Below are 14,922 nucleotides of genomic sequence, written 5' to 3'. Positions count from 1 at the left end.
GTAACTCCTAAGTAGCTCTATTTTCTGTAGTCTCTCCCAAAATGACAATTGAAAGTGAGGTTGTATGCACGGGGTGTTTTTGCATGTTTTCATGTGTTTGTTGGATTTTTTTTGGCATTGTTTTCAGGCAAAAAACTATCTGAAAACCATGCTTTTTTTAAAACAGTAATAATAATGAGAACCAGTGTGACATAGTGGTTTGAGTGTTGGACTGTGACCGGGGTTCGATTTCCACTTAGCCATGAAACCCACTGGGTAACCTTGGGCAACATCTTGCCAAGAGGTTGCCATAAGTCAGAAACTACTTGAAGGCATGCAACAACAGTGATCTTAATTCTGCCAAAGCGATTGTGTGTGTGTGTGTCATGCATGTGCTTCCCTCCCCAGACAGACCATCTGCAATCTGTCTCCTTTAAGAGCCAGCATCTAAACTCAAAAGCATCTGAGTGTAGGGTGTGAAAAAATTTCAGCTCACAGAAGCCTCCCCGCCCCCTCTTGCTTCTCTGCCCAATTGCTTTTCTTGCCCACTGTTGTGACATTCCTCACATTCTCTGAGCCACTTTGGAATGTGTGCGCTGCAGCTTGATTTTCCAGCTTTGTTTTATTCTCTCATTTCCAAAACCATGAGGAGGAGAAAAATCTGTCCCAACTTTTGTGAGAGAACCTCCATTCAAGTCTATCCATTGTTTCAAACACTTTCTGTCACCTTGGGGGAGTGGACAAGTATTTTTCACCCTAGATAATAATGATCTTTCTTTGCAGGGTTGTTGTATAACCGAGGCACCAGGTGGACCTTTGGGAAGTGACTTCATAGGGTTTCATAGATTGACTTGCCTGCCACGGGCTACATAGGAAGACTGCACCACCATAAGCCTTCAGAGGGCCACCCCCTCTACATTGTACCCCCAACCCCCTCCCCAAAATTGGGGAGAATTATCTTAAAATGCCTCTTACACTGTCTAGGACAGGAGTGGGCATCTCTTAGCAGATTTCATCCTTCACTATATTGCATGGTTGTTAATAATTTAATAAGAAAAAGAATAAGCTACAGGTTGAGTCTCTCTTATCCAAAATACTTGGGACCAGAAGCATTTAGGATTTTCTTTATTGGGGAGTTTTGGAATACATGTATTTGCATATACATACATAATAAGATATCATGGAGATGGGATCCAAGCCTAAACACAAAATTCATTTATATTTCATATACCCTTTAAACACACAGCCTCAAGGTAATTTTATACAATTTTAAAAAATAATTTTGTGGATAAAACAAACTGAACCATGAGAAAGAAAAGATGTCACTATCTCCCACCCATGAAAAAAGCCTTGATTTTTAGACTATTTCAGATTTCAGAATTTTAGATAAGGGAGACTCAACCTGTATAACCTGTGGCTAAAGCTTTTGATTAGGGCTGTGTCGGTGAAACTATGGCATGAGTGCCTTCTCTGGCACGTGAAGCTGTCATTGAGGACACACAGCAGCCACAGGAGTGGTGGGGAGGCACGCATAGCCTTTCCGATACCCAGTTCTCCCGCGGAAAACCGAGCAGAGACAAGGAGGGGTGGTGTGCCACTCTTCTGGGCGGAAGTCCCACCTCTTCCAACCAGAGCTCCCACCCCTTCTGGCGGGAAGTCCCATCTCCCTAAGACTCCTCCTCCTCCTCCTCCTCGGTTTGGGTTAGTATGAGTGTTGTGTGCCTTCAGGTTGTTTCTGGTGACTCTAAGGCAACACAAAAAGAACTTCAGAAGACAAGTTTGAATCTCTGAAATCTGAAATTCAACACAAAAAGCTCTGAAATGCCCAAAATGTATTGGTAAGCTCTGATGCTTTTGTATCTTTTGGTTGGCCTAAAAGGTTTTACCATCATAACAACTTTGGATTGTTGTTGTTGCCTTGTGCTTTCAAGTCAATCATGACTTATGGCAACCCTATCACAAGGCAAGATTTCTGCAGAAGAGATTTACCAGTGCCTTCCTCTGAGGCTGAGAGAGTGTGACATGTCCAAGGTCACCCAGTGGGTCCCAGCCAAGGTTGAACAGAGATTCAAACTGGTCTTCAGAAGTTTTACTTCAATGCTGACACCATGGTGGCTCCTCCATGACTTTGAACTCAGAACTACTATTTATGTATTTATTTATTTATTTTTCACCACAAAGTAAATGTGGCTCTGGCTATTCAAGCTCTGTTTCCTCCTTTAGTTGGGAGAATTACCCAAAGTAGACTCAGCAATTGCTTTGAAGCTGCACGGCAAGAAATTTCAGTAGCTGGGTTTGCCGGTTTAACTAGTTCGGAAAAGCAGATAAATAGTCTGGGAAGACATTCTGTCTGACAATATTTGGTGTGTGTCAGGAGGTGCATTATGACACCTCTGGGATTTGTGATCTCTTGCCTTGCCCAGCGCTGACTGCCAGTCAGAGGTGGAGGGAGACATTGCACAATGTGTATTTATTGTTCCTGGGGGCTGGAGGGATGCACTGAAAAGGAGCAAGAGGTACCCACAGATTTCTGCATGCTACTCCAGATATTTATTGTTTGTTATGGACAGCACACTGTGTCCTTTCTCAGACCTGTGTTGTTTGCTTAGAGAACATTGCCCTTTAAGTGCAGTGAGATGCTTGGAAGTTGATCACAACAGGAGAATTTCCAGTAGCTCCCCTAGCCAGCTCTTGGCAGGATGGAGTTTGCTGTTCCAGCTTTAGCCTGACTGAGCAGGATGTGTGTGTCATTGCAAACCTCCCTGTGTGTTTGTTTTTGGGCAGAGGAAACCTGAATAAAAGTGATGCAAGTTGGCTGGGAGAGCAGACCTGTCTCTTGTTGCGGGTTCAAGAAAAGAATAAATATAGATGTAATGAGCAAAGATTAAAATGTAATAATATATCTGTCACAATCAATAATCTTTCTCTCTGTGTGTGTACATATAAGTCTGTTGTTGTGGTTGTTGTGTGCCTGCAAATCATTTCCAACTTATGGTGACTCTAAAGCCCTATCTTGATGACTTCTTGGCAAGACTTATTCAGAGGAGGTTTGCCATTACCTTCCTCTGAGGCTGAGAGCATGTGACTTGCCCAAGTTCATCCAGTGGGTTTCGTGGCCAAGTTGGCAATTGAACTCTGGTCCCTAGAGTCGGAGTCCAACTTTGAAACCATTATGCCACTATCATATGGTTTTCTTGACAAGTTTATTCAGGAAGAGTTTGCCATTGCCATGCTCTGAGGCTGAAAGAGAGTGACTTGCCCAAGGTTACCTAGTGGGCTTCTCAACATATACTAATTTTTTAGGTTCCTCATTATGCTGAGCCTGTTTGTGTTAAGGAAAGATCTCTTGGAGAGGTGATGTTGGTCCTGATAATGTGTTTGGTCCTTTATGGTCCTGATTGTGAGCCTTATATAGATTCAATTTTTCTTCCTGTTGGCAAAGTCTGTCTTAGGCAAAATAATCTGTAAGAACACTGTCTTCAAAACAGCCCCTAATCTGTTGTTTGCCTGAAACAGGAAATTGCACAAATGGCAATTTAGAAGTGTGATGCGTCTGGCTGCCACAGTCTGGTTTCCTTAATATGTTTGTGTGTTTCTTGAAAATTATGCATAAACAAGTGAGGACTGGGAAATGTCTCAGCAAGAACAGGACACAGAGGAGGAGAAAAGACAACTGCTTATGTCAGTTCCTCTGTTTTCCTACTTTAGTATTACATGGGATACCTGAAAGAGCAGGATAGGACATGGCACTGGGAAGAAATCTCTCTGCTCTCTCCCCCTTCCTTCTCCAAAGGGATGAACAAACTGAAATAGGCTGCATGAAAATGGCATAGAAATTTGTATTGTATTGAGGAAAGCAGCACAAGGCATCCACTGATCCGTGCTCAACGTCTGATGTCTAAGAAATATGATGTGCCAAATGCTGATCAAAACTATTGTTCTTTCACTCCCCCAACTTAATTTCAGTCCCTGGTTATCAAAATCAAATCAGTGAATAGAATAAAGAAAAACCAGAAGGCTTTCACTAAAGAATTGAAATTGATATGTGAAAGTCGTCCACCTACTGATATGTGAAGCTCATCCTGTTGCTTTTTGGTCTTTCTTCTCTTTTCACCTTTAGAATTGGTAGGTCACAATGCTTCAAGTAATGGCCAAATCCTCCTGCTATGTGTTACCTTGTCAGCTTCTAGACCAGTGGATCCCCAAACTTTGATCATCTGGATCTTTTGGACTGCAGTTCCTAGAATTCCTGACTACTGGTCAAGCTGGCTAGAGCTTTTGGGAGTTGAAATCCAAAAAGCCTGAGGACCAAAGTTTGGGAATCACTGGTGCGTTACAGACCACTGCCACTGTCTTCATTTGCAGTGCGGAGGAGCCCCAGCGTCCACACCGTGAAGCTCCTCTGCGCTGCAAATAAGAAGCGCCAAAATGGCACTTCTCTTTGTGGTGCGGATATGATGCCGCAAGGCGCCAATGGCGCACTCGCAGCATCATATGTGCCATGCGACGTGCTGATGCCGTGCATCCGCTACGTAAACATGGCGGCCCCCGTGTGGAACAGGCGCCGCCATTTTGTACGGACTCGGTCCGTATTAGGGTTAGAGGCGTCCAGAAGTGACGCCCCTTTCCAATCCTAATACGGACCCCGTCCGTACTTTATGCCCGTTTGTAACAGGCCACTGTTAGACAGCAGCTGTATCTTTGCCTCCAAGTCCCTTTGTCTCTAGCACTGTAAACCTCTTGTATCTTCCTTTCTGTCCACAAACCCAATATTGGACCAATCTGTTTGTTTCTCTTTGCTCCTCTCTACCATTTCTATTGGTCTTCAGGATCTTTGCAACTCTTGTGTACATGTTGTTCTGTGCCTGCACAAAGTGGGCCAGAGCCTTCAAAATCCAGGGTAACCAGATGTCATAGCCGCAAAAGAGGACAAGGTACCCCAAAATGTAGAACATTCAAGAAAATATAAGGCATTACAAAATACAGTGGGGCCCTGTTTGCATGCTTCTTGTGTGCTCTTTCTATCCACCATCTTGAAGGAGAGAAAAGCAAGCCAGCTCCAACAGGCCTCTGAGGGAGAGCAGATCTGCTGGACTTTCCCCTTTCCCTACTGTCATTCCCTTCTCCTTTTGTGTCTTGTCTTTTCTAGATTGTAAGCCTGAGGGCAGGGAAATGTCTAATTAACAAACTGTAAGTGGCTCTGATAGCCTTGGCTGAAGAGCAGGGTATAAATAAATAAGTATTAATAAAATAAGTCTTGTTAACCATAGGTTTGTCATGTGCGGATATAAGCATCTGCGGACGGCAAGCCCTGTTGTCCCCAATGAGGCTCTGTGCATGTGGCTAGACTAGCCATTAGGGACAATGGGACTTGAGGTCCTGCATTTTTTGGTATTCTCAGGGAGGGTCTGGAACGGATCCCATGCAGATACTAAGGTCCAACTGCAAAAGCTAAAAACACTAATATAAATATAGTTGCATTTTGTATGGTTTATTTACAGCTATATTACATATACTGTATTTTATTATGTACTCAACTGTATTTTTCTGATGGACTAATCTTCATTAAAATGCCTTTTGGCTTGCAATGTACTTACAAAATCTGAGCAAGACAAATTCTTAAAATTATAGTTTGCTAGTAGCAAACTGCATCTATAATTTTTTTCTGGGTTTTTCAGGCTATGTTCCAGCCACATAGCCTGAAAACCCCACAAAAAACTATGGATGCCGGTTGTGAAAACCTTAGACTTCACAAACTGCATCTACAGTATATCTAAATTATTCCTTTCATTTATGTATTGTGCTGAAATTAAGGAAAAAACCCTTTCAGCATTTGCATAGTGTCTTCAAATGGCTGTTGCCTAACACTTTTGCTGTCCTTTTCCCTTCCAAGCCTGGAGGGCATTTGGGAGGATATAGGTGGAGCAGGCATCCAAGTTATAGCTGGAGTGCCCTGAACTCTGGGGGCTCTGTGGGCAAGTTTTGTTTAATTCTATGCTACCTTTTCCCAGCCCTTTTTGCTCTCCAAAATGAAAAGATAGAAAAGCTGACATCACAAATAAAACTAAAAACATGCAAACATTACAAAGGACCAATAGACTAAAAAGCTATTTAAATTACCATATCCGTTATTATTTTACCATTTCTTAAGCTGTCTCATCTCTGGGCTGTTCGTTTACCAGCTCTTTGCAAACCTCACCCTGCCCTAGGGTTGTGTGAAACTGTGATCCCAACGAAACAAACAACTTCCCTTTCTCTCATAGAAGATGATGGCAAACATTCTGACCATTTTGCTCCCTAAGCAGGAAAACATTCTGTGCCATCTCATGTCAGAGGTGTCATTGCAATGTCACAATACTCAATACTCAATAGATATGCACTGATGGCTTCCAAGACTGCTTGGACTCCAGGTATACCATAGTTACAGACTGCTTGGACTACAGGTATACCATAGTTAGCAAAGTAGATGTGTTCCTGGGCATCCCTTCTTTAACAGAAAATTTGGTCCCAGAAGCAGAAATAACAGAGAAAGAACAGAGATAGGTTCCTACAACAGAAAAAAAAAAAGGAGAGGAGTTGAACATGTTTCAGGAAATTTATAATATACACACATGAGATGAAACCAAGGTGAGGTAAGCCTTACCCAAGTAAACAAAAATATTTGGACCCTTCTGGAGACCACTTGAAGGGGTCATCCAAAATATTTTCATTAATTTAGAACTGCCATGAAGAAGAACAAGAAGGGAAGATAAGGCTTGAGAGGTGGCATGATAATCATCTTTAACTATAGAAGATGGAGCAAGCTTGTTTTCTGCTGCTTCTTAGATTAGAACACAAATGAAATGACTCAGACTGCAAGAAAACAGATTCCACTTTAACATTAGGAAGAACTTCTTTACTGTAAGAGCTGTTTGACAGTGGGATAGACTGCCAGGGAGGATGGTAGATTTTTCTTCTTTGGATGTCTTTAAACAAATGGGCATCTTTCAGGAATGCTATATTTGTCTATTTTTGCATGGCAAAAGTTGGATTAGGTGGCCCTTGTGTCTCCTTTCAGCTCTTAAGATTCTATCCTTCTAAGAAGTAGTAATAATTTAAATAGTTTTTACACATAAATCACATCACTGAGGTAGAGGGTAATTTAAGAGATAGTGTACTAGTTTCAAGAATGGGTAGGTTGGTCCTCCCAGCCTTTCGGTCTTGTCCAGAGTATGTGGAAACAAGACCTCCCCTTGCTGACCTGGTTCATTCAGCATGATTGTTAATACCTTTGCCTGATGAAGAACCCAGTGGAGCTTTGAAAGCTTTCAACATGTATTTTGTGCCCTTTGGTTGGTCCAATAAAGGTATCAGTGTTTTGTGGATTTTGGATGTTATACTTTGGTATAGGGCCAACATGGCTACCCCTGGATATAGTTCCAGGCTTTAATCTGGTTCCTTGTGCTGAGGAGTGAAGGGGAACTGCTTGCATAAGGGACATGAGATACCTCCCAACACAGGCATGTGAAAAGCCCTTGATGGCAAAACCCAGAATTACAATGATGTAAGAGGGTGATCGTGGTGTCATGATTTGGGCATTGGGCTAGGACACTGGGAGACTAGGGTTAAAGTCATGGCTTTGCCATGGAAACCCAGTGGGTGACCTTGGGCAAGGCACACATTCTCAGCCTCAGAGGATGGCAATGGCAAACCCCCTCTGAAGCATCTCACCAAGAAAACCCTACGATAGGTTTGCCTTAAGGTCACTATAAGTCAGAAATGACTTGAAGGCACATGATGAGAAAAGCAATGCCCCAATAAATATTCCCAGAGTTAGACTTCACAAAGAAAATTGTTTTCCCTCTCTGCTCTTAGGTTAGATCTGACTTAGTCCATTTCATCTACATATAAAGAAGGGGGGAAATACAGTCTCTTTTGTGCTTTTGTAGAATCACCCTTTATGGCCTTGAAATCCTTCCTCGGTGATGACCCCAACAGCTCATTTATGTGCAGCTTATTCCTGGTTATTTTTCTGAGTGGTCGGTCTTCCTCGGTCCTTTGATCTACAGCCCTGTAGTCTGCAAGAAACAGCTGGAGGCAGCTTGAAAAAAATGTCTGGAATCACTGGCCAAGAACTTATTTGGTGGCGTAAGCACACGTTAAGCGGAGGCGATGGTGGCGGCAGAGGCAGAAGTATAGAGGCAGAGGAAAAGGGACCATGGGTATTGTGTTGGCAGGGAGGGCATAATAGTAGCAAAAGTTGCACCATCAGCTCTCCTGCCAGTTCCTAAATTGCTCAGGAGCCAAGAGAGGGCAGTTTTTTCTCAAGATGGCTTCTCCTGCTTTCCCCCTGCCATTGCTATACACCAGTCACAAAAATGACTCAAAGTAGCATAAGTAATTCTTATGCCATTGTTGGTCAGCAACAGCAGACCAGTCAGTGTTGGTTGCGGGTGGTTGTGGTGATGGTGCACTTTGAATTTTCTCTAATACGTACATATTTGTGGAGGCCTTTCTCTTCATCCTCCTATTTTCCCAGGCATATTTGGTGAGTGTAGGGGAGATAATCTTTTCTGTAGCTTTTTCCAAACTTTGGAAATCCCTCCCTTGGGATGGTTCCCTTCTTGCTCTCCTTCCACTAGCAAGTCAAAAGTATCTTACTCCAATGGGATTTCAGAAATTGACATCAGTGGGTTTTTAATGGTGTGTTGGTTGGCTGGGTTTTTAAAAAGTATGTGGGACTTGAGCATCCACAGTTTTTGTTATCCACTGGTGGTCCTGGAACCAAATCCAGTGGATACCAAGGGATAAGTGTATATTTTACTGGTGTTTTGTATGTTTGTAATCTGTTCCTTGGCCAAGAATCCTAACATTGCAGCCTTGAATCCCAACACTGGGGGAAAAGTGTGATATAGTGTCTAGATCAAGGGAAGTAATTGTGCCACTCTATTCTGCTTTGGTCATGCCCCACCTGGAATACTGTGTCCAGTTCTGGGCACTACAATGCAAAAAGGATGTTGAGAAACTGGAGCGTGTCCAAAGGAGGGGATGTTTAATCTGGAGAAGAGAAGATTTAAGAGGTGCCCTGCTTAAATACTTGAAGGGATATCATATTGAGGAGGGAGCAAGATTGTTTTCTGCTGGTCGAGAGAACACAACCCAGAAAAATGGATGCAAGCTACAGGAAAAGAGATTCCACCTCAACATTAGGAGGAACTTCCTGACAGTAAGGGCTGTTTGTGGAACACACTCCCTCACAGAGTGGTGGAGTTACCTTCCTTAGAGGTCTTTAAACAGAGGTTGGATGGCCATCTGGCAGGCTGCTTTGATTGAGAGTTTCTGCATGGCAGAATGGGGTTGGACTGGATGGCCCTTGCGGTCTCTTTCAACTCTACGATTCTATGATTCTATGATAAATAATAATTCGTTGTTGTTAATCTATTTAATTTATATCCCATCTTTCTCCCAGTATGAGACCCAAGACTAATTACAATAAATTAAAAGAAAATACAATTGAAACCTATTTAATACAAAAATTAAACAATCTATTAATTCTACACTAAATTAAAACAGTTTAAAGCACAATGCAGAATAGTAAAAAGGATAAAAAAACATAACACGCCTCATTAAAAGACCTGTCTGCCACCATAATTTAAGCATCAAAGGCCTGCCTAAATAAAAAGATATTTGCCTGTCCATGTAAGGTGAACAGAGGGGTGGCCAACCAAGTTTCATGTGGGCTCTCTCCTGCTTCCTCACCTGGAATGGTGGCGGATGGAGAAAAAGCTTGCAGATATTGCCTAATGTTCAGAAAATTACCTAATACTCATATGCTGTCTGATATGCAAAAGAAAAGACAAATGTAAGAAAGGAAAGCATACTTAAAAGCAAAATGTCTCAAACTGCCTTGAGTACTGGGAAGGCAAAAAAGCAAAACAAAAACAAAAAAATCCCCGAGGAAACACATTACCAAGCTCTTCACAGCTGCAGTATGTTTCCCTCTGCTCTCTGCCAACTCAGTTTTTTCCCTGCCAACCTCCTCTGAGTTCCTTGCTGCCTGGGGCTCTCAGCTTTGATGCTGGGTGGGTGTGGGAAACCTAAAATACATAATGTGCAGAGGGGCCTGTGTTGCCCAGCTTAGCTGCTGAACCTTTATAACTAGGCGCCACTGCCCATTTCCTTATCTTTAGGTCCTGAAGCATATGTTTTGTGGTTGCCAGAGAAGCAGCAGCAAGACCGAATCATTCCTTTGCTCAGCAGGTTTTGCAGAGTGATGTCTGGATTCCCTCCCTCCTTACCACAAAATTGCCACCCCAGTTGGTTCTGAAGGTCTATAAAAAGTAACTTCAGACCAAACACTCTGTGAGTTTTCCCAAAATGTCATCTCTGATGACTGGGTGGAGGCTTTTCTTAGTCTCCAAATCTTTCCTCGCCCAGGTTCAGAACCATTTATATTCCATGCTGTGTTCCATTTAGATGGTTTGGCTCTCATTTTCCCATTTGTCTGTCTTAGAGTTTCTCCAGGATTTAACAGAGCAAGAGATTGAATGGGATCTTAAGGGAAGGGAGGAAAAGAGAGAAAGAAAGAGCAAAGAAACAAATCACCAAGTTAATGGTCTGAACCTACTTGTGTGTGTCTTTTCTCGGCAGGTTCCTTAGAAAGAGAGCTTGGACGGCATGCAAAGTAGTGACATATCTGCAGACAGCACTGATGATCCTCTTAGTAGTGGCCTACGGAAAAAACGACAGCCGCGAATAGTAGTTATTGGTGCTGGGCTTGCGGGCCTCTCTGCGACAAAAACTCTCCTGGAAAACGGTTTCACGGATGTGACTATCCTCGAAGCATCTGACCGAATCGGAGGCCGAGTACAAAGCGTAAAGCTCGGTAAGGAAACAGACTTGCATGTTGGTTCTACTTTGGCCTTGATGTATTAAACCTCAGGTCTCTCTTGTCTAAGAGTTGAGTAGTTAGAGTTAAGTAGACCTCAAGAGTAGTCAACCAAGTGTCTCTGGGAAGCCCATAAGCAAGGAATGCAATGGTCCCAGTATGCGGGAGAAAGAAATGGAGTTTTGTGGAAGAGGGCATGGCTGGCTAACTGGAAATGTGAACATCAATCAGTCTATCCCTTTGTTTATATCCTGTCTTTCTTCCGGACTGGAATTCAAGGCGGTTTACAAAAAGGCAGAAAATTACAACAAAAACACATATAGTTAAAAACATACAAAGTTAAGATTAAATCGGTATTAAACAACAACCAAATAAAAACCATTTTAAATGTTACTTTAAAACAAAGAGTACAGTACTATAAAACAGCCCTTTCTTATTAAAAATCAATTTCTGTCGGCTTGCTGGAAAAGAAAGCTCTACACTGCAACATTTTGTTGAAGGTCTTATGCATCCTGGCTAGTCGCCTTTGATAGCCTCTGTCTGCTTTTTTCCTTCAAAGGCTTAGGGAAATTTAATTTTAGGAAGATAAATACTGGGTTTGTTACATTAAAAGGTGAGGTCCTTTAAGCCAGTTTTCTCAGCCCACCAAATACTTCTGGATGTGCCTTTGGTTTTGTACCTTTGCCATTTTAATGTGTGATTGTTTTACTTTGCTTCTCAATGCACAAATGGCATTGCAGTTTGTTGTGGAGTTGAGGATAGGAGGCAGTCTTTGTTTTCACACTTCAGCTCCTTACTACAGTTGGCTAGGGGTTGCGGGTCTGAAGCTTGACTTGCCCAGAATGCGCATTCATATAATAAAGTACCTCTCTTCCATTTTTGCATTCCTATAAATAGCATAAATACTAGGCAGGAGAGTGGCATTAAGTCTGTCACTGCAAAACAAAGAAGCCCTGTGACCTCTTCAACTAGACTCATTTATTATGGTGTAAGCTTTCATGGACTACAGCCCATGTCTTCAAATGCAGGAAGTGTTCTCTTTCATTGGCAGATAAATGTATGGATATGGGTTGTGTGTATGTATATAACACCTGTAAACAGTGGGGTGAAAAAGCCATTAGGCTAGTGAGCTTTGTGCAGAAATGTCAGAGATTGTACCTTCTTCAGTGCTTGGCCTTTTGGCTCTGTTTACGTTTCTGACCTTTCTTTCCGTATATAGACATTTACCTGCCAACCAGGGATATTGCTCCATGCTCATGCCACAGTAAACCTCTTTTTCAGGTGAAAATACAACCAACTGTATATGAATCAGCACCTGGAGCGGTAGTTAGACTCCTTTGTTTTCCCTCAAGGCTCCCAACCACTGATTTACAACTGAAAAGTGGATGGAAAAAATGGAAGTAAGACCTGGAAGTAGACTTTTGGTCACTTCTGGGGCTGATATTTGGGAGATTTGTGCTAAAAAAACCAGGAGATACTGCCTGCCACATGTCAAAAACTAAATAATTAGGGAATAACTAAAATTAGTTAGGGAATAACTAAAACTCAGGGGCACCTAGTTTCTACCACTACTTAAGAGATCTGACGGCCACTTTTTAAGGTGCAAGATTATAATGGACAAGTTCTTCAAAGTATGAGGCTGCTCTGCACAAACCTTTGGGTAGAGCATACCTATGATGCTGCTGTTATTGACCTCCTTCACTGTACTGCACAGACTGGCTTGTCATAATGAATTGACTTCCTTTATTTTGGGCTGCACACTATTTTTTATCCTGTTGTGTATGTGCGTGCTTGAGCTGCCTCCTTCCTTCTTGTTTAGCCCATCTCTGACATCACATACTGCATCTCAGTTGATAAACACAAAACAGTAAATTAAAACATGAACATCTGACGAGCTCTTTGCCCAGGAAGTGGATGAGAAAGGAAGCCCAACAAGTCCAGCATCCGGCTTTTCAGTTGAGAATTGCCGACACTGCTAAAGACTTGGCAGCAGCCTTGGAATGGGAAATGGGTTATAGACGGCAAATACACTGTGTCAAAAATAGACCCTGGCAGTGCGTGTTGCCAGACAGAAGGGAAGTACTTAATATTCCAAGCCTTTAGGCGGTCATTGCATTGTTCAACACACCTGTGGAAGGTTTCCTGGCTGTGGTCTTTATATATAGAATGTTTAGGATTTAGCCAGAGTGTGAAGTTTGGGAGTCTTGAACTGTGGCATGGCTGTGTTGATTTAGAAACATAGAATTATAGAGTTGGAAGGGGTCACAAGGGTGATCTAGTCCAATCCCTGCCATACAGGAATACACAACTAAAGCATTCTTGAGAGATGACCATCCAACCTCTGTTTAAAAATCTCCACAGAAGGAGAATCCCACCTCCACCACAGTCCATTTCACTGTTGAACAGGTCTTACAATAAGGAACTTCTTCCTAACATTCAGGTGGATTATCTTTTTTTTTAATTTGGTAATTTGAATCCATTGGTTTATGTTCTGATCTCTGCAGCAGCAGAAAACAAGCTTGATCCATATTCTACATGTCATCCCTTTAGATCAGGGGTAGGCAACCTTTTTGAACCGGGGGCCAGGTTGCTGTCCCTCAGACAACTGGGGGGCTGAAGCCAGGGAGTGGAGCTTCCACCCTCCGGGGGCCAGGCCTCCTCCTCTTTGCCGGCCCCTGATGGGGCCCCAGGCCCCGTCAGAGGCTGGCAAAAAAGCCAGCGCTGGAGGACTCCTCCTCTTTGCTGGCCCCTTTGCTGTCGCTGGGGCCCTCCAAGAGGGCCCCGGCAATGGCAACGGGCCTCCCAGAGGCCTGCCGCCGCCGCTGGAGCCCTCTTGAAGGGCCCTGGCCGCCACAACGGGCCTCCCAGAGGCCCGCTGCTGCCGCCGGAGCCCTCTTGGAGGGCCCTGGCCGTCGCAGTGGCCCTCCCAGAGGCCCGCCGCCACCGCCGGAGCCCTCTTGGAAGGCCCCAGCTACAGCATCAGGCCTCCCAGAGGTCCGCTGCCGCCGCTGGAGTCCTGTTCAAGGGCTCCGGCGGCCGCAGCGGGCCTCCTAGAGGCCACCGCCATTTTGTTTTGCAAAATTGCGGCGAAGTCTCACGTGACCACGTGAAAGGTCGCGCGAGGCTTCGCCACCATTTTGAGAAATAAAATGGCGGTGCCCGGAGCGGCAAAATGCCTCAATCGGCGGTGGCGGCGGCAGGAGAGAGCAGGGGCTGGCCGAAAGGCCTCCGTGGGCCGCATCTGGCCCACAGGTCGGAGGTTGCTGACCCCTGCTTTAGATATTTAAAGATGGTTGTCATATCACTTCTCAGTCTTCTTTTCTCTAGGCTAAACATTTCACAGCTCCCTAAGTAATTCTTCATAAGGCTTGGTTTTGAGACTTGTGGCCATTTTGGTCTTCCTCCTCTGCACACGCTTCAGGTTCTCAACACCCTTTTTGAACTGTGGTGCCCAGAACTGGACACAGTATTCCAGGTGAGGCCTGACCAAAGCAGAATAGAGTGGCACAATTACTTCTCTTGATCTGGACACTATACTCCTATTGATGAAGCCCAGAATTGGATTGGCTTTTTTGGCCACCACACCACACCACTGACACTTGATTATCTTGTGGTCTAAATCCTTTTCACATGTACTGCTTTACATCTGGCTATCACCCATCCCATATTTGTGCATTTCATTTTTTTGCCTACTTTATAATCCCTATTGAATTTTTTTTTTAAAATTTGGCTGCACTCTCCAGTATGTCAAGGTCATTTCAAATTCTGATCCTATCCTTTGGTCATCCAGCTTTCTCACCCATATGTAGAAATGAGATACTAGGACCTGAATGGTTTTGAGTTTCATATTTAATTATATGTCTTGGGGACCTTTTCTAGTTGGCTGCTTTTCCAAGTTTTTGTTGTCATTTGATTTCTTACCATAAAAGAAAGTAGGATGGTCTCCGAAAGCAGCAGACAGGTAGATTAGATCCATATAGTTCTTGTACAACTTCTGTTCATTTCAGTGAGGCTTGTGCAGCAGAATGTCTGACTCAGAGTGATCCTCTGTCATAAGCATGAAATGTCATGTTATA

General features: G+C 43.4%; 1 protein-coding gene across 10 annotated transcripts in view; it reads left to right on the top strand.

Annotated features, from left to right (window-relative positions):
• The window catches only part of LOC149313252 (spermine oxidase-like), a 58,377-nt gene that overhangs the window by 26,019 nt on the left and 17,436 nt on the right, over positions 1 to 14,922 (top strand). For all 10 annotated transcript variants that reach the window (XR_016281364.1, XM_089526356.1, XM_089526355.1 and 7 more), the window contains one exon: positions 10,609 to 10,843. Coding sequence is in view for 9 of the 10 variants with exons in the window: in XM_089526356.1 (XP_089382482.1) it covers positions 10,636 to 10,843 (208 nt within the window). In the remaining variant the exon portion in view is untranslated. The remainder of the gene's footprint in view (positions 1 to 10,608; positions 10,844 to 14,922) is intronic.

Source organism: Sceloporus occidentalis, unplaced genomic scaffold (assembly GCF_023333645.1).
Source record: "Sceloporus occidentalis isolate IW3139 unplaced genomic scaffold, rSceOcc1.0.p SCAF_5, whole genome shotgun sequence".
NCBI lineage: Eukaryota > Metazoa > Chordata > Lepidosauria > Squamata > Phrynosomatidae > Sceloporus > Sceloporus occidentalis.
Note: the sequence above shows the minus strand (reverse complement) of the source record. Positions and strands in the feature narration are given on the sequence as shown.